The sequence below is a fragment of the Geotrypetes seraphini genome, chromosome 3 (assembly GCF_902459505.1).
Source record: "Geotrypetes seraphini chromosome 3, aGeoSer1.1, whole genome shotgun sequence".
Lineage (NCBI taxonomy): Eukaryota > Metazoa > Chordata > Amphibia > Gymnophiona > Dermophiidae > Geotrypetes > Geotrypetes seraphini.
In genome coordinates, this window is record NC_047086.1 from 129,915,704 (window position 1) to 129,931,091 (window position 15,388).

The window sequence follows — 15,388 nt, forward strand, 5'->3', positions numbered from 1 at the left end:
CAAAATATTGGCTCTAACTGCCCAGGAAGAATCAGAGCAAGTGGAGTGGGTGAGGGGGGCATGTCCGGGGCCAGAGTCAGGAAGGACTGGGAACTATGCGGCTACCAGTAATATTCAGTGTTGATACCCACACAGCTAAGTGGGCAGATAGGAGTATATATGAGCCTGTCTTAACTTTGGTTGCATAGTTATGTAGGTGCTGACACTGAATAGTGGCCACCACCTGCATAAATGTAATTGATTGATAGGCGCCTACCCAATTCTATAAAAGGTAGACGCCTATCGAATGACACCTAGTGGCGCCTAATGCCTAAGTGGGCATGTTTAGGGGCAGAGACAGACATAGGCGCTACTAGGCGTGATTCTTTAAAAAACCTAAGCGCCTGCAGCGTGGGCTACTAAAACCCCAGTCTATATTACCGGAACCTAAGTGTTTGAGAGGTGCCGTTAGGTGCGATTCTGTAAACACCGCCTAAGCGTGTGATTGACAACGGCCGGCACCTTTTTTCTAGGCACCTGCCGATTTAGGCACCATATGCAAAAGAGGTGTCAACAGAGGCTCATGCGGTATCTTTTTTTTAATGGCTGCGTGCCAATGGCAAAATTAGTGCATGGCGATTAATTCAGATAAATGGGAAAATATGTCATTTTCTGGCTGTGGCACAAGTGGTCTTAGTGCGCGTGAAAGACACACGTACGCGGTGCACCAAGACCACTTTTGCTGTAGCTTTAGTAAAAGGACGCCTATAATTTTTACCCTTAAACATGAGCTAATTTCATAAGAGGAGTTGTAGACTGGAAAGACAGTTAGGCATATATATAATTGTCTCAGAACTGAGAAAAACTTTAGTAAAACAAGCCCATAGTTTGTGAAAGGAGATTTTGATTAGAAAATACACAAGTTATTCAATGACATTCTTAATGCTTGGGATATGATTGAGATTTATAATTTGATACTGAGATAGAACTAAATATATATATTTTTTAATGTTTAGCCTCAGCATTCTCATTTAGTGATCCAGCAGTTAATAGGACACTTGGATGCCAACAGCAAAAGTGCTGCCGTAGTGCGTGCTGGGATTGTGGAGGTTGTGTCTGAAGCAGCAGGAATAGCAGCCAGTGGATCAATAGGTATGAAGGAAGAACATTTAAGTTGTCACTTTTTTTTTTTTTTTTACTGCATACTATATTTGATTTGGGTGATGTATGAGATGATTTTCAAAGTCAATTATGTATATGCTGGCAGCCAGCAAATACATAATTAGCTTATCAGATACTATCCATCTAAAAGAAGACTGAAGAAGATCTGGATAATGGTGATATTCAGCCACTATCTGGATAATTTATCCATTCAATTTAGGCCTGCTATCCAGGCCTCAACAAATGACACTGGTGTGGTTGAAAGTTATAGGTCTATTATATCACCTCTATTATTTAATATCTATTTGGCCCCTCTACTGACTCTCTGTCAATCAATAGGGTTTACGGTTTACGCTTACGCCGATGATCTTCAATTACTGCACCCCATTGATCCAAATAACCAAACTGAGATTCAGGCAATTAATCATAAATTAAGTAAAGTCCACGACTGGTTAAATATTAATAAGCTTTCATTAAACATTTTAAAAACTAATACTCTTCTCTTCCCTGGAAAAGAGGGAGCACAATTAATTTCTCCAGTCATTATCGAAAACATTCCACTTCCATCAATCACAACTACAAAAATTTTAGGTGTCCTTATAGACAATAAGCTAACATTTCGACCACAAATTAGTGCATTAGTTAAAAATTGTTTTTATAAATTAAGAATGATTAGATCATTGGCCCCTCTTCTTGATATTAGTTCTCTGAACATTCTGATCCACTCATTCGTAATATCAAAAATAGATTACTGTAACTCATTATTAAAAGGAATCTATCACAAAGACTTAAAACGCTTGCAGCTTATTCAAAACACGGCTATTAAGATAATCTCGGGCGCAAAGAAATATGATCATGTTACCCCTTTGCTTCAAAATGCCCACTGGTTGCCTGTCTCACACAGGGTAACTTATAAAATCGCCCTTCTGACATTCAAAACAATGCAGACCAACACACCAGCATTCATAGATAGAGTTTTGATCCCATACGACCCTCCAAGATCTTTAAGATCTATCTCTCAATACAACCTTAACATTCCTTCTTTAAAAATTATTGGCACACGTCGCACCTCTACTTTTTCTGTAACAGCCCCAATGATCTGGAATGCTCTTCCTTTATACCTAAAAATGGAAAAAAACTTAAAAAATTTTAAAAGCAACTTTTAAAGTGCTTCCTTTTTAAAGATGCTTTTAACTGAACTATTGTATTTTAGTGATCAATCTCTCCGTGTTTCTTTTTTACATTGTTCCCCGGTCCCTTTTGTGTTTTCCTTATATGTTCCTCACATTTTCTGCTTCAATTGTATTTCTCCCCCCTTCCCATTTGTGTCCATGGCCCGTTGGTCAATATTTTACCTAGTTTGTATTGTTGTTAGTCTTGCAGTTTTTATAGGAAAGTATGTTTTAATTGTTATATTTTTGTATAAATGTTATTTTATACCTTGTACAACGCTTTGTAGAATCGAAAAAGCGTTTAATCAAAAAACTGAATAAACAATAAACAATAGGTCTCAAAATAGCAAGGCTGCACCAATTAATATCAAATCAACAACCAATCCTGCATGAATATTTGATATGCTGTTTTTAGGACTGTTCAGAAGTGGCTGTTGTCAGCTAACTTTTCATGCTGGCAAAAATGGCTCACTGATACCTCCTCATGTGTCCGTCCATACAGCAAAAATATTATACTTCAGTAGCTAGTTAGCATGATGGTCAATATACTGTACTTCATTACCCTCCTCGGCTTGCAAACTTGGAGTCATCTTCGATTCCAGCCTCTCATTTTCTACGCACATCCAATAAACTGCTAAAGCCTGTCACTTCTATCTCTATAACATCACCAAAATTTGCCCCTTTCTCTCTGAACACACTACCCAGACTCTTGTCCACACTCTCGTAACCTCACGCTTAGATTATTTCAATCTACTTCTAACTGATCTCCTGCAGTGTCGCCTCTCCCCCTTGCAACCTGTGCAAAACTCTGTTGCATGACTCATCTTCTACCAGCCTCTCTACACTCATGTCACCCCTCTCCTTAAATCACTTCACTGGCTCCCTATCTACCTTCGCATACAGTTCAAGCTCCTATTGCCGACCTACAAGTGGGTTTATTCTGCTGCCCCTCAATATCTCTTCTCTCTTCTCTCTCCTTATACACCTCCCAGAGAACTCCGTTCTTCAGTTAAGCTGCTCTTAGCTGTACCCTTCTCCTCCATTGCCAATTCCAGACTTTGTTAGCATACACATTTTTGTGGCTATCTTTTGTTTCATGAGTAAATCAAGGAAAACTTTTGTTGTTTACCTGCAATTACATCACTTTCTTTTCCAAGGATAAATAAAAAAGATTTGACATCGATATGTGAACATTTCTTAAGAAAAAACTGAATATTTCATGGGGTCCCGTTGGATTGGAAGAGTCCCGTTGGATTGGAAAATGGCTAACGTCATTCCACTCCACAAAAAGGGATGCAGGACGGAGGCTGAGAATTATAGACCGGTGAGTCTCACATCGATAGTGAGTAAACTTATGGAAACACTAATCAAACGCCCATTGGATACGATCCTGAACGAAGAGAATCTATGAGATCCCCATCAACATGGTTTTACGAAGGGAAGGTCCTGCCAATCAAATCTGATCAGCTTCTTTGACTGGGTAACAAGAAAGCTGGATATAGGGGAGTCCCTGGATGTCGTGTACTTGGACTTCAGCAAAGCGTTTGATAGTGTCCCACACCACAGGTTATTGAGCAAGGTGGGTTCGATGGGACTGGGTGAAACATTAACTGCATGGGTTAGGGACTGGCTTGGAGATAGACTTCAGAGGTTAGTGGTAAACGGTACCCTCTCCAATACGACGGAGGTGATCAGTGGAGTGCCGCAGGGCTCGGTCTTGGGCCCAATCCTATTTAACATCTTCGTAAGAGACTTGGCTGAGGGGCTTCGAGGTAAAATTACATTATTCGCCGATGACGCCAAACTATGCAACATAGTAGGCAAACGCACAACAGATGAAAGCACAGTGCCCGACAAAAGCTCAATGCCCGACAGTATGACGCAGGTCCTACTCCTGCTGGAGCATTGGTCAAAGACTTGGCAACTAAGTTTCAATGCCAAAAAATGCAAGGTCATGCACCTTGGTGGCAAAAATCCATGCAGGACTTACACCCTAAATGGTGAGATCCTAGCAAGGACTGTGCAGAACGTGACTTGGGGGTGATCATTAGCGAAGACATGAAGACTGCCAATCAAGTGGAGAAAGCTTCATCCAGGGCTAGACAAATCATGGGCTGTATCCGTAGAAGTTTCATCAGCCGTAAGCCCGAGGTCATAATGCCGTTGTACAGATCCATGGTGAGACCCCATCTGGAATACTGTGTACAATTCTGGAGGCCGCATTATCAAAAAGATGTGCGTAGAGTTGAGTCGGTTCAGCGAATGGCCACCAGGATGGTCTCAGGTCTCAACGATCTCCCATATGAGGAACGACTGGGTAAGTTGCAGCTGTGCTCACTCGAGGAACGCAGAGAGAGGGGAGACATGATCGAGACGTTCAAATATGTCACAGGCCGTATCAAGGTGGAAGAGGATCTCTTTTTCCTTAAAGGACCCACGGCAACAAGAGGGCATCCGATGAAAATCAGGGATGGGAAATTTCATGGCGACACCAGAAAATATTTCTTCACCGAAAGGGTGGTTGATCACTGGAATAATCTTCCACAACAGGTAATTGAGGCCAGCAGTGTGCCAGATTTTCAGAAAAGATGGGATTGGCATGTGGGATCTCTTCATGGAGGTAGTTAGGGGGTGGGCAATTAGTGTGGGTAGACTAGATGGGCCGTGGCCCTTTTCTGCCATCATGTTCTATGTTTCTATGACTATAAATAACAAAATGAAAATTCCTGTAAACATAGGAATCCAAACAAGACGAAAATATCTCAGCTGCTCACCTCTATAAAATAATGAATGGATGGGGACAGTTTGGTGGTTGTATTTAAGTGATGTGGAAGTTGCAGGAAGTATTTTTGGCTGCGGGGCAGTGTGCAGGGGGTTATTTTTGTAGAAGAGGCAATTTCTGTGGTGGTGTGGTGGTTATCGGGTTAGTTTTTTGGGCTCTAGGGGTAGTTTGAAGAGGTGGGGCACTTGCAAAAGGAGACTAGTTTGGGGGGGGACAGGGGCACTTTGGGGGGTTTGTATGAGAGGGAATTCCATCATTTAAACTGCCTTGTTCTGTTCTCTGCTAAAGTTCACTCTATTTAAGTTTCTGTGCTTCAAAAGCTGGAACCCCCTTTTCCCATAGAAATGCATTGGGCCACATTTTGGGGTTTTATTTCTCTGAAACATCCCCCCAGTCTGATGTTGCCCATTTTCAAACTCTTTCCCCCTCTTTTACTAAGGTGCGCTAACCGATTAGCATGCGCTAATTGAATTAGCGCACGCTAACGTGTCCATAGACTAATATGTACGCGCTAGCGTTTAGCACGCGCTAAATTGATTAGCGCACCTTAGTAAAAGAGGGCCTTTGTGTCTTTTTCCTCATTCCAAGTTTCATCTCATTCCATTCCATTGCTGGAGAGTTATTTTGTCCCCAGCAGAAAGATAGAGATTCTGGGATTCGAGGCAAGTTGGATGCACACCTTGCATATCACATTGGGGGATACGAGTAAACAAGGTTTCTCAGCAGTGCGGGTCGCCGGACTGGATGGACCTAGGGTCTGATCTGGCGAAGCCATTTCTTATGTTCTTATGTTCTCAACACCTTTTATACAATTCTTTCCAACTTCTCATGGGCTGGAAAGAAGAAACCTGTACAGAGTGGTGGATACGTCCTACACAGCAATGGCTTAATTCCATCAAATCTAGCTAAAAGCACTGAAGTAACATGCTGGAGTGCAGTTACAACCTTAAATGGCAATGGTACAACTTTATCAGACTGGGTGATAGACATGGGGGAAATGGAAGACGGTGTTCTGCTCCAGCGGAAAATATGTATGTGTACAATTTTGCTCTATATTTGCTATGATTTACCTTGTACCTATTTAAAAAAGAGACTGAGATGTGGTCTCTTAAATCCTTGAGAGTTATCTGAACTAATACTGCCATTTAAGCAGCAGTAATTATACTGAGATATTTTACTATATTGCTTAGAGCAAAGTAGAGGGATGTCTAAGCTCATCATACTCCATTTGCATGCATAGGAGCATATCTACATATTCAGGAATGTTAATTGTGAGCACACTAAGAAGAGATCCCATTTACTAATAGATAAGATGAATGTGCTATACATAAAGAGATTCTGCTTTCATGCAATAAATGAGTTATTGTATGAAAATGGAATAGCTGCACTTTTAGTACATGTATCCCCAAGTGATGTCTTATGATGTACTTGGAAAATAATCAAATGATTAATCAAAAAGAACGAGAGGAATAAAATGTGCTTTCAGCAAGCAACTTGTTTCTATATTTACTACTGTCTTTTAAGGTTAAAAATAGAAAAAAATAAAGGATGGATCTTAACAGTGACTTTGACAGCTTTGGGAGGGCACTGAAAATAGAAATATCTCTATGTTTACACTAGTAAGGCTGGTGTAAAGTTATTGGGCACCTCCTACCCCTACATAACACCTGCAGCAGCTTTCCACTGTTCTTCTTCCTTTTCCTCAAGAGTAGTACCATGATTATGTTCAAAAGTATGATTTCAGGGCCAGCACTTCCTGGTGCTGATCACAATGATGCACAAGATCAGCATGTGGCAGTGCTAGCCCCATGGTTAGGGTTATCAGACATCTGGGGAAACCCAGACCATGTCCTCTGTTTGGAGGACTGTCCGGGTGCCTGGAGGGATTTCCAAAACCCAGCAGTTTGTCCGGGTTTTGGAACTCCCCGAGCTCGGGGCCGTGTCTGGTGGGGCCCTCTGCACATACGTGGACATTGATGCGATGCCATCATATAACCGTGCACTTGCGTATGATGTCATCGCGTTGATGTCCACACATGAGCAGAGGGCCTCCAGTCCTCAGGAAAGGAGACAGGAGGTTTGGTCGGGGGCGGGGCATGGGCAGAACAGGGTGGGGCCAGGTATCCCCTTTTTTAAAGAGGAAATCTGGCAACCTTACCTATGGTGCTGGCACTGAGGAGGAGGAGGAAGAGTGGTGGGGAGCTGTGGTACAGGCTTCTGCCACCTCATCTATTCTACTTACTCCTTTATCTCCTCTCCTGCCAAAATTCTCATGCCCTAGCTGACTGGCCAGTTTACCTAGTGGTAGAGTGGCCTTGTGGGTAAATTTGTGCTATAGCTGTCTTCCACTATGATGAATCACCGAGTCTTGGTCTGAAATCCAGTCTGAAAGTTTTGCATTTGCTTTGGTTCTTCTGTCTTAGGCCCAACAGTGCTGGAAGTGTTTAATACACTATTAAAACAGCTTCAACTCAGCATTGACTACGAGCTCACAGGAAGCTATGATTCCAAGATTAACATTGGCACCAAGATTATTAAAGAACAGGAGGAGAGAATGTTTCAGGAGGCTGTCATCAAAACTATAGGTATGTGGACCGTTCTAGGAAATGTGGGGCACTGATGCTACATCCCAAATCTTACTTTTTAACAAGCTCAATTCGGGTATAAATTGTGTTAGGGTTACCATATGGCTCCATATGGTAAACCTATAATTGTGTAGATACCGACTGAAATTCAGCATCTGTTCCCAACTATGCCTGTGATAGCTCTGAAGACATCTCAAATTTTAAAATGAAAACGGAATGAGATCTCTTGGCTCAGAGGCAGTGCTGCAGAGTGAGCATCTAGGTAGAATTCCTGGTTTAGTAGGTCTCAGGTAGGGCTAAGGAAGATGCAGAGACAATGTTTACAAGGCTGAATGGGCAGAACTCTCAATTAATTGTTCAACAGTAGCTTTCTTTGGAATTTCCATTTGGAAATGGATTTTGCACCTGTGTCCAGGCTTTGAAAGGTAATACCTGACCATTCTACATAACTCCACCTCTTTCACAGTTTGCATACTTTTGTCTGCAGTGATGGTGGGGGTTGGAAGGGGCATCAGATTTACAACCATTGAACAGGTTCTACAGCTTTGGAAGGGGGGCTTGAGCCCTAAGTTGGGGGCCCAGGTCTCCAAGACCTGCCCGTGGTTAGGTCATCGATTAAAGGCCCAATATCTTCCTTTGTCCCGCTCCCAGATCCAACTCTTTCTCCCACCCCCCCACCCCCCACCTCAGGCCCATTATCTCTCTCCCCTTCCCTTTCTCTAAGTCTAACATCTCTCACTCTCTCTTCTCCCTCCACTTCCCTTCTTTTCTCCTTTAGTTCAGCATCTTCCCCTGTTAGCCGCTTCCCTCCTTCTCCCCCACTCCATGCATAGCTTAACTTCTCTTCCTTAAGATTACCAGATTTTCCTTTGGGAAAATCTGGACCCATGGCCATGCCCCCCAAGGACCACCCACTTCCACCCCAGCCCTGCCTCTAGACAGTATCCGCGCATGCGTGGACACAACGTAATGGGTGTCAGGTCAAAAGCGCGCCGGGACAAAGGCGCGCCCAGACAATTGAGCGCAGCGTGGAGGCGCGCACCGCTCTAAATTACAGTTTTTAGGGCTCCGACGGGGGGGGCATGGGGGGAACCCCCCCACCTTACTTAATAGACATCGCGCCGCGTTGTGGGGGTGTGTGGGGGGTTGTAACCCCCCACATTTTACTGAAAACTTCACTTTTTTCCCTGTTTTTAGGGAAAAAGTTAAGTTTACAGTAAAATGTGGAGGGTTACAACCCCCCAAACCCCCCATAACGCCGGCATGATGTCTATTAAGTAAAGTGGGGGGGTTCCCCAACAAAACCCCCCGTCGGAACCCCTAAAAACTGTAATTTAGAGCGGCGCGCACCTCCGCGCTGCGCTCAATTGTCCGGGCGCGCCTTTGTCTTTCGCGCCATTGTCTATGAACCGTATTCTGGTTGAGCTCAGTTTACTTAGGGGCCCTATTACCACGAAGTGCTAAAATGTGGTCTGTGGTATCCCTAACAGGTCTTTCTCATGTGCTGAGGCTGCTTTTAGTGCTGCCAGTACAAGACACATATTTCTCTTTTTCCAATTATGGCAGCTAGAAGCTTCTGTATTTATGCTGGTTCATAGACAACGGCGCGAAAGACAAAGGTGCGCCCGGACAATTGAGCGCAGCGCAGAGGCGTGCGCCGCTCTAAATTACAGTTTTTAGGGGCTCCGACGGGGGGTTTTGTTGGGGAATCCCCCACTTTACTTAATAGACATCGCACCGGTGTTATGGGGGGTTTGGGGGGTTGTAACCCTCCACATTTTACTGTAAACTTAACTTTTTCCCTAAAAACAGGGAAAAAGTGAAGTTTTCAGTAAAATGTGGGGGGTTACAACCCCCCACACCCCCACAATGCCCCCACAACGCGGCACAATGTCTATTAAGTAAAGTGGAGGGGTTCCCCCCCACGCCCCCCTGTCGGAGCCCTAAAAACTGTAATTTAGAGCAGCGCACGCCTCCGCGCTGCGCTCAATTGTCTGGGCGCGCCTTTGTCCCGGCGCGCTTTTGACCTGACACCATTTATGCTGCTACTTAAGTTTGAGGCTTTTTCCGCCATATATTTGTGATTGCTAGATAGTCTGTAGGTTCCTTCCACTGTCTGGCTTGGTAACAATTGAAATATAGCTTTGGCATTAGTTTTTGTTATCTTTTATACTGGATTTTTCATGTGCTAATTATCCCATTAGAACATAAGCCCTTATCGCTGCCTATTTTGTAGGTGGTAAAATCTCACATGCTAATCAGTTACCGCATGGCAGTTCCCATACACTGATTAGCATAGCTGTACCCACTCTCTGCCCCAAACATGCCCCAAGTTAGTGCATTTTAACCTGTGTCAAGCATGCATTGGTTGGTACAAGTACCCCTTAATTTGATCTAGACTATAATTTTGTACGATTTCAGTGAAGACATGTTATCAGTGCTGATTTATGTAAGAAGTGACTGTTAGTAATGAGCTATGTGAAACTGCATAAACAGCCAAAATTGAATGCTTGTATAGAAATGCTCAAATTAAATTAAATGGTTTTTTATTCAGGTAAGAATATGTAGATAGATTTTCATCCTGCACAGTGAATTTAGTAATGAATATGTATATTTGGTGTTGCTATCTATATAGGTAGTGGTGCCAAATATACAGATGGGAGGAATTTAAAAGTGATGCTCAGAAATGAGTGCTGATAAAGATTAGTACTAGGTGCTATTCTACAAAGGGCACATGCCCTTTATAGAATAGCTCTTAGTGCCAATTCTCTGGATACACTTGCTGCAACCTGGTGTCAATCCTAGTACCCAAACTGGGTATGCTAATCCATTATTCTGTAGCAAGGACATAGGAGTCTGTACTCTTGGTGAATTACCTCTGGTCATGAGCTACTTGCAGAAGGATGTCAATCACATCTTTCAGCTCCTTCTCCTTCACCAGTGGAGTATGATGCTCACTTCAGTTTTTCTTTCTATAAGTGAGCTGAGATGCGTTCTGCTCTGCTTTGTTCATTTTTAATAATTTTTGATTTTTTTTTTACCTGTTTCATGAGGCTTATGTGCCTAGAGGTCCCCAATTTGGGGTAGCTCTGCCTGTGAGAAGATGCGGATTCCACAAAGGGGGTCTGCTTTTTGCATTTTGGATGCTCAGGGATTGCTCCCCTGGGAGCTAGCTCATCTTCTGATTTATCAGGGGCTTGAATGCAGGAAGCAGGGCCCCTGTGTTAGTCCCTTTGGGCTTCAGAAACCTAGCTGCATTTTTTCATTCCCCCTAATGCAGCGTGAGGATCCATGGGGGTTGAGGTTACAGTCGATACTGGTCTGACTGGCAGCCTAAAGATCTCCAGTTTTGGATCCCTTCTGGAAGGATTTGAGGCAGAAAATCTTCTCTTTTCAGTCAGGCTGCAGGAAAGCTGACACAGGTAGGCACCAGCACAGCACAATGAGCACAGTCCATTATTCCCTATGGGGAAATCAGAGAATGGGGGGTTGCCATATTGGATTTTAATTATCTTTTTTTCTAAAGCCACCATCTATGTCTAAACTACTTGATTTAGCTCAAAAACAACAGGAATGGACTTCTCAGGCTGTCCTGTCCCTATATCATGCCAGTTTTGTGCTGGATGGTTGGCCAAGGAACATCCATGTACTACATGCTGCAGGGCACACGAGGGAGGGGCAGGAGCCTTGGGCTTAGCTTCCTCGGAGTTCTCTAGGGCTGGGAAACCACAGGGGGTTCAAGAGAAGCCAGTCTGAAGTCCTGCAGGGATATATGGGGCCTCTTTTTCAAAGGTTTACCCTGGTTTCATTAGTCTCCAGTGGAAAGCCTATTTTATGGGTCAAGGATGCTCTGCACTGCCTGCGCGTGTGCTGGCTTTGGACCAGGGAGAGATTCCATTTCAGGAGACCCCCCACCACCACTAAGGAATCTGACACCCGGCCTGAGTGACCAGGTGGACCAGCACTTGGAGGATTGGAGATCGGACTTCATGCCTTTACTGTCTCAGAGAAACTCAATATAGAACCATTGGGCAAATAGATGGTTAACATACAATCAGTTCTTCTCGCAAAATATTCCTCTACTTAATTGCAATTAGTTGCTATGCCATAATATCACACTTAGCACACATTATATATAGCTTCCTCATTCAATATCCAAACAACTCTCACTAGACAAAATTAAATCTAGAAGTGGGTATATCATAAGGCCATTAAGAGTCAGATCATAGGACCTCCTATAACTTATATGTCTGCATCTTGGGACCATAGCTTTAATCATGTATATATACCTCCTTCCCTTCCCTTACATTCACCACAAAATACTGACAATTATCAACTGTTAAAACTATTTCCACTGCGTATCAACTACTGATACTTTGTTGCATCTTCTAAACATTAAACCAGCCAGAGGTCTCTCCTTAAGGTGCGACTACATTTGCGCTTTACAATGCCTAATGCCACTGCAGGCATGGATAACGACAGAAGTGGGATAAGGCATCATAAAGCGCCTCTGTAGCCATGATTCACATGAAAAGTAGGCGCTGAAAATGTAGCCTTTAAAACCCTAGCCTACATTTCTGGTGCCTACCTTTCACAAAACCGCGATTCTATAAATGGCGTCCTTCCATGATTGGCAGCCATTTTTTAGGTGACCATCGCCGATGGCGCCATTTATAGAATCTGACCCTGGCTCTTTATAGATACACAATCTAACATGTCTAAAAGAGGGAATATCCAATAGTTGTTTTTTGAAAAGTTCATAAACTATGCAAAGGCTTAAACAAACGCAATGCAGTTACCAAAGTCACTATCATTATTCAGAATTTTTGAAATTAAACACAGAATTTTGAAGCTAATGTGCAACATGAGTGCTTTTTCTTCCCTATTCCTTAATCAACACCAGAAATGCCTCCTCTTAATGCAGCTGGAAGTGTGTGCTTTCTTGATCAGTGTGTGACTTTTCATTGTATTAAGAGCAAGCAATTATTATTGGACACCTAAATAAAATGGATAAAATGCTTTTTATCCTTCTTAACTGTTTTCTGCTCATCTAAATCAATTTGCAAATTGGCCTCTTTCATTACTCTATAATTTTCTATTAGCTGTGTTGAAGATTTAAACCTTAAAACCAGCAGAGGGTGCTGTAACCTCATAAACAGGTACTACTTAAAAGACAAACTGCTGCTACCGGTATTATAAGATTATGTTTTGGTTTAGATGATTAAAATGTGCTACTACCTTAGCATATGCTAATTCTATTATTTTAAATTCATCATTAGATTAAGGAGTGCTCCCTTGAGTTCCCTAATTGTAAATAGCACATACATGGCCCTGGAAAAAAAATCAGCACTATTCTATGAAGAGTGGCCATGCTTTTTTTAGCACCAGAATTTATGTCAGTTAAAACCCCGTGTAAATGCCTGTGTCCAACTAATATAACAATTTTTTCCTCCCAAGCAATTTCTTATACCTTTAATAGATCCTCAGCCTGGCTCTTCAAAGATTTTTCATATGTTCACCATATCAATCTCACAACTTATTTTTATTTTTTCAACTTAAATTCTCCACTTTATGTTTTTATATTTTTTTATTATAAAATGCCACATATCTGCTTTAGGTCATTTCGAGTGATCGTGTTTCAATTACACTTCCTCAGGGTCGAGGATCCTCCAGCACTCTTAATTATTTGCTGTTATCACAGCATGTTATTCTCTTTTGTGGGATTACAGGCTCACTCCACGGAACTTGTCAGAGTTTATCTCCCCTGGAGTGATAGCTAAAGAAATGTATGTTCTCTTGATGTGTCCAACTCATGGCATTCTAGTACGTAAATAGTCCTATTCTAGAGTATAATATGCGCACGACTTTTTGGGAATGCTCACGTCCCTCCTTTGGCCATGCCCCCTTCTGAGTTGTGCACTAGATAATTTAAGCACAGGGTGTTATAGAATAGCGTAGAGAATGACACGGCGACAAAATTCATCACCGTTCCCATCCCCGTGGATAGACGTGGGAAACCATCCCCATGCCATTCTTTAAAGAGAGAAGAGTATGAATAAGCACAACCACTGACCCTCAAGCCTTGCATTAAAGAATGCTGGTGTAAAAGGACTGAGGTTGAGATAGACACTAAAGAACAAAACGGGATAGTTTCCCATGGTTATCCGCAGGGACAGGAATAGTGATGACTTTTGTCACTGTGTCATTACAATTAGTACTGATTAAGTGCAATTAATGATTGTTAGGGCCTGAAGATTTATTTGTTTGCAAGATATCTCACTCACTCTAACAAATGGGCAGATCTTCTATGTGTTTGTTTTGATTTTTAATAGATTGCAATTCCTGGTGATGGCGAGCTTCTTACTAACTTGGAAATCGTATTGAACTCCTGTTGGGGCTGTACATCGCTTAAAATTTTTAATCACATGATTAATCATGTTTAAAATTTTTAATTGCATGGTAATTGCATAAATGCCCCCTCACATTTCCTCCAGTATAGTTCAATACTGTATAGTAGAGGTAGATTCTCAAAATTGACACATTTCAATTCAGTTGTCCCATAGAAAGGCGGTATCTCAAATCCCATTACCCTCCTTACTAACATGAAAATAAAATCATTTATCTTATCTTTGTTGTCTAGTAATTTTATCTTTCTAATCATCTCGTTCTGCATCCCTGGTTCTGCTTCCCTGTGCTCTTTATATTTTTTTTCCTTTTACTTCCTGTCCTATATCCAACTTTTCTTCCATTTTTCTTCCTCCTTTTCAAATCTGTCTTGTTTCTCTCTCTTCTGTTCTGTTCCCTCCCTTTCATGGGCACTATCATCTCCCTCCCTCTCCCACTACTATGTACTCACCATTTTTCTCCTTCCCTCTGTCACCATCTCCCTTGTTTTTTCCCATCACTATTTCCAGAATCTGGCTTTCTCAAACATCAACCTACACCCATTCCATCGGCACCTTTATTTCTCAGCAAATATTTCTGTGATGCTACTCTCTCCTTCCCTCCCTCTGTGATTGGGTATCTCTCTCCCTCCCCTCCCAAACTTCATGGTTGAGTCTCTTTCTTTCTTTCTCTCTCGCCTTCCTTCCTCCCAACCTCCGTGGTTGAATATCTCTCTCTCATTCTTCCTTCCCAACCTCTGTGATTGGGTATCTCTCTCTCTCCTTACTCCTTTCCAAACTCCTTGGTTGACTGTCTGTCTGTCTCTCTCTATTTCCTTCCTCGCTTCCCTGTTGTTGAGTCTCTCTCTCCTCCTTCCCTCTAAGCTTACATTGCCTGCCAGCAGTGCTGGCAATTAAAGCACTTGGACATTTTGCAGAGAAAAACACCCAAGTGCCAGTTTTTGGATGTTTTTGTCTTTTAAAAATGCCCCTAAAAGTTTTCAGATTAATATGGTCCACAAACAATTTTTTGCCAACATATTATGACAAAGATAATTAAATTTAACGTGCGTGTATATGTTTATTTTTATTTGTATTTTCTGTATTCTCAGGTTCTTTTGCTAACTCACTACCAACATATAATAAAACAGAAGTTATGCTTTTTATAATGAGCAAGGTGCCACATCCAACTCTACAGCATAACTTGGAAACTGGAAGACTGAGGTGAGAAGAGCATTGGGAAGTCGCTCTATCTGGAATGATTTTCCATTTTTTAACCAAATCCGAGTATGTTCACAGTATTTTTCTGATTGCTTCGCATTAATC

At 42.2% G+C, this 15,388-nt stretch overlaps 1 protein-coding gene across 5 annotated transcripts in view; it reads left to right on the plus strand.

The window, feature by feature from the left end:
• The window catches only part of EFR3B (EFR3 homolog B), a 341,904-nt gene that overhangs the window by 273,173 nt on the left and 53,343 nt on the right, over positions 1-15,388 (plus strand). For all 5 annotated transcript variants that reach the window (XM_033939929.1, XM_033939928.1, XM_033939931.1 and 2 more), the window contains 3 exons: positions 996-1,131; positions 7,518-7,679; positions 15,175-15,286. In XM_033939929.1, the coding sequence (XP_033795820.1) occupies positions 996-1,131; positions 7,518-7,679; positions 15,175-15,286 (410 nt within the window). The remainder of the gene's footprint in view (positions 1-995; positions 1,132-7,517; positions 7,680-15,174; positions 15,287-15,388) is intronic.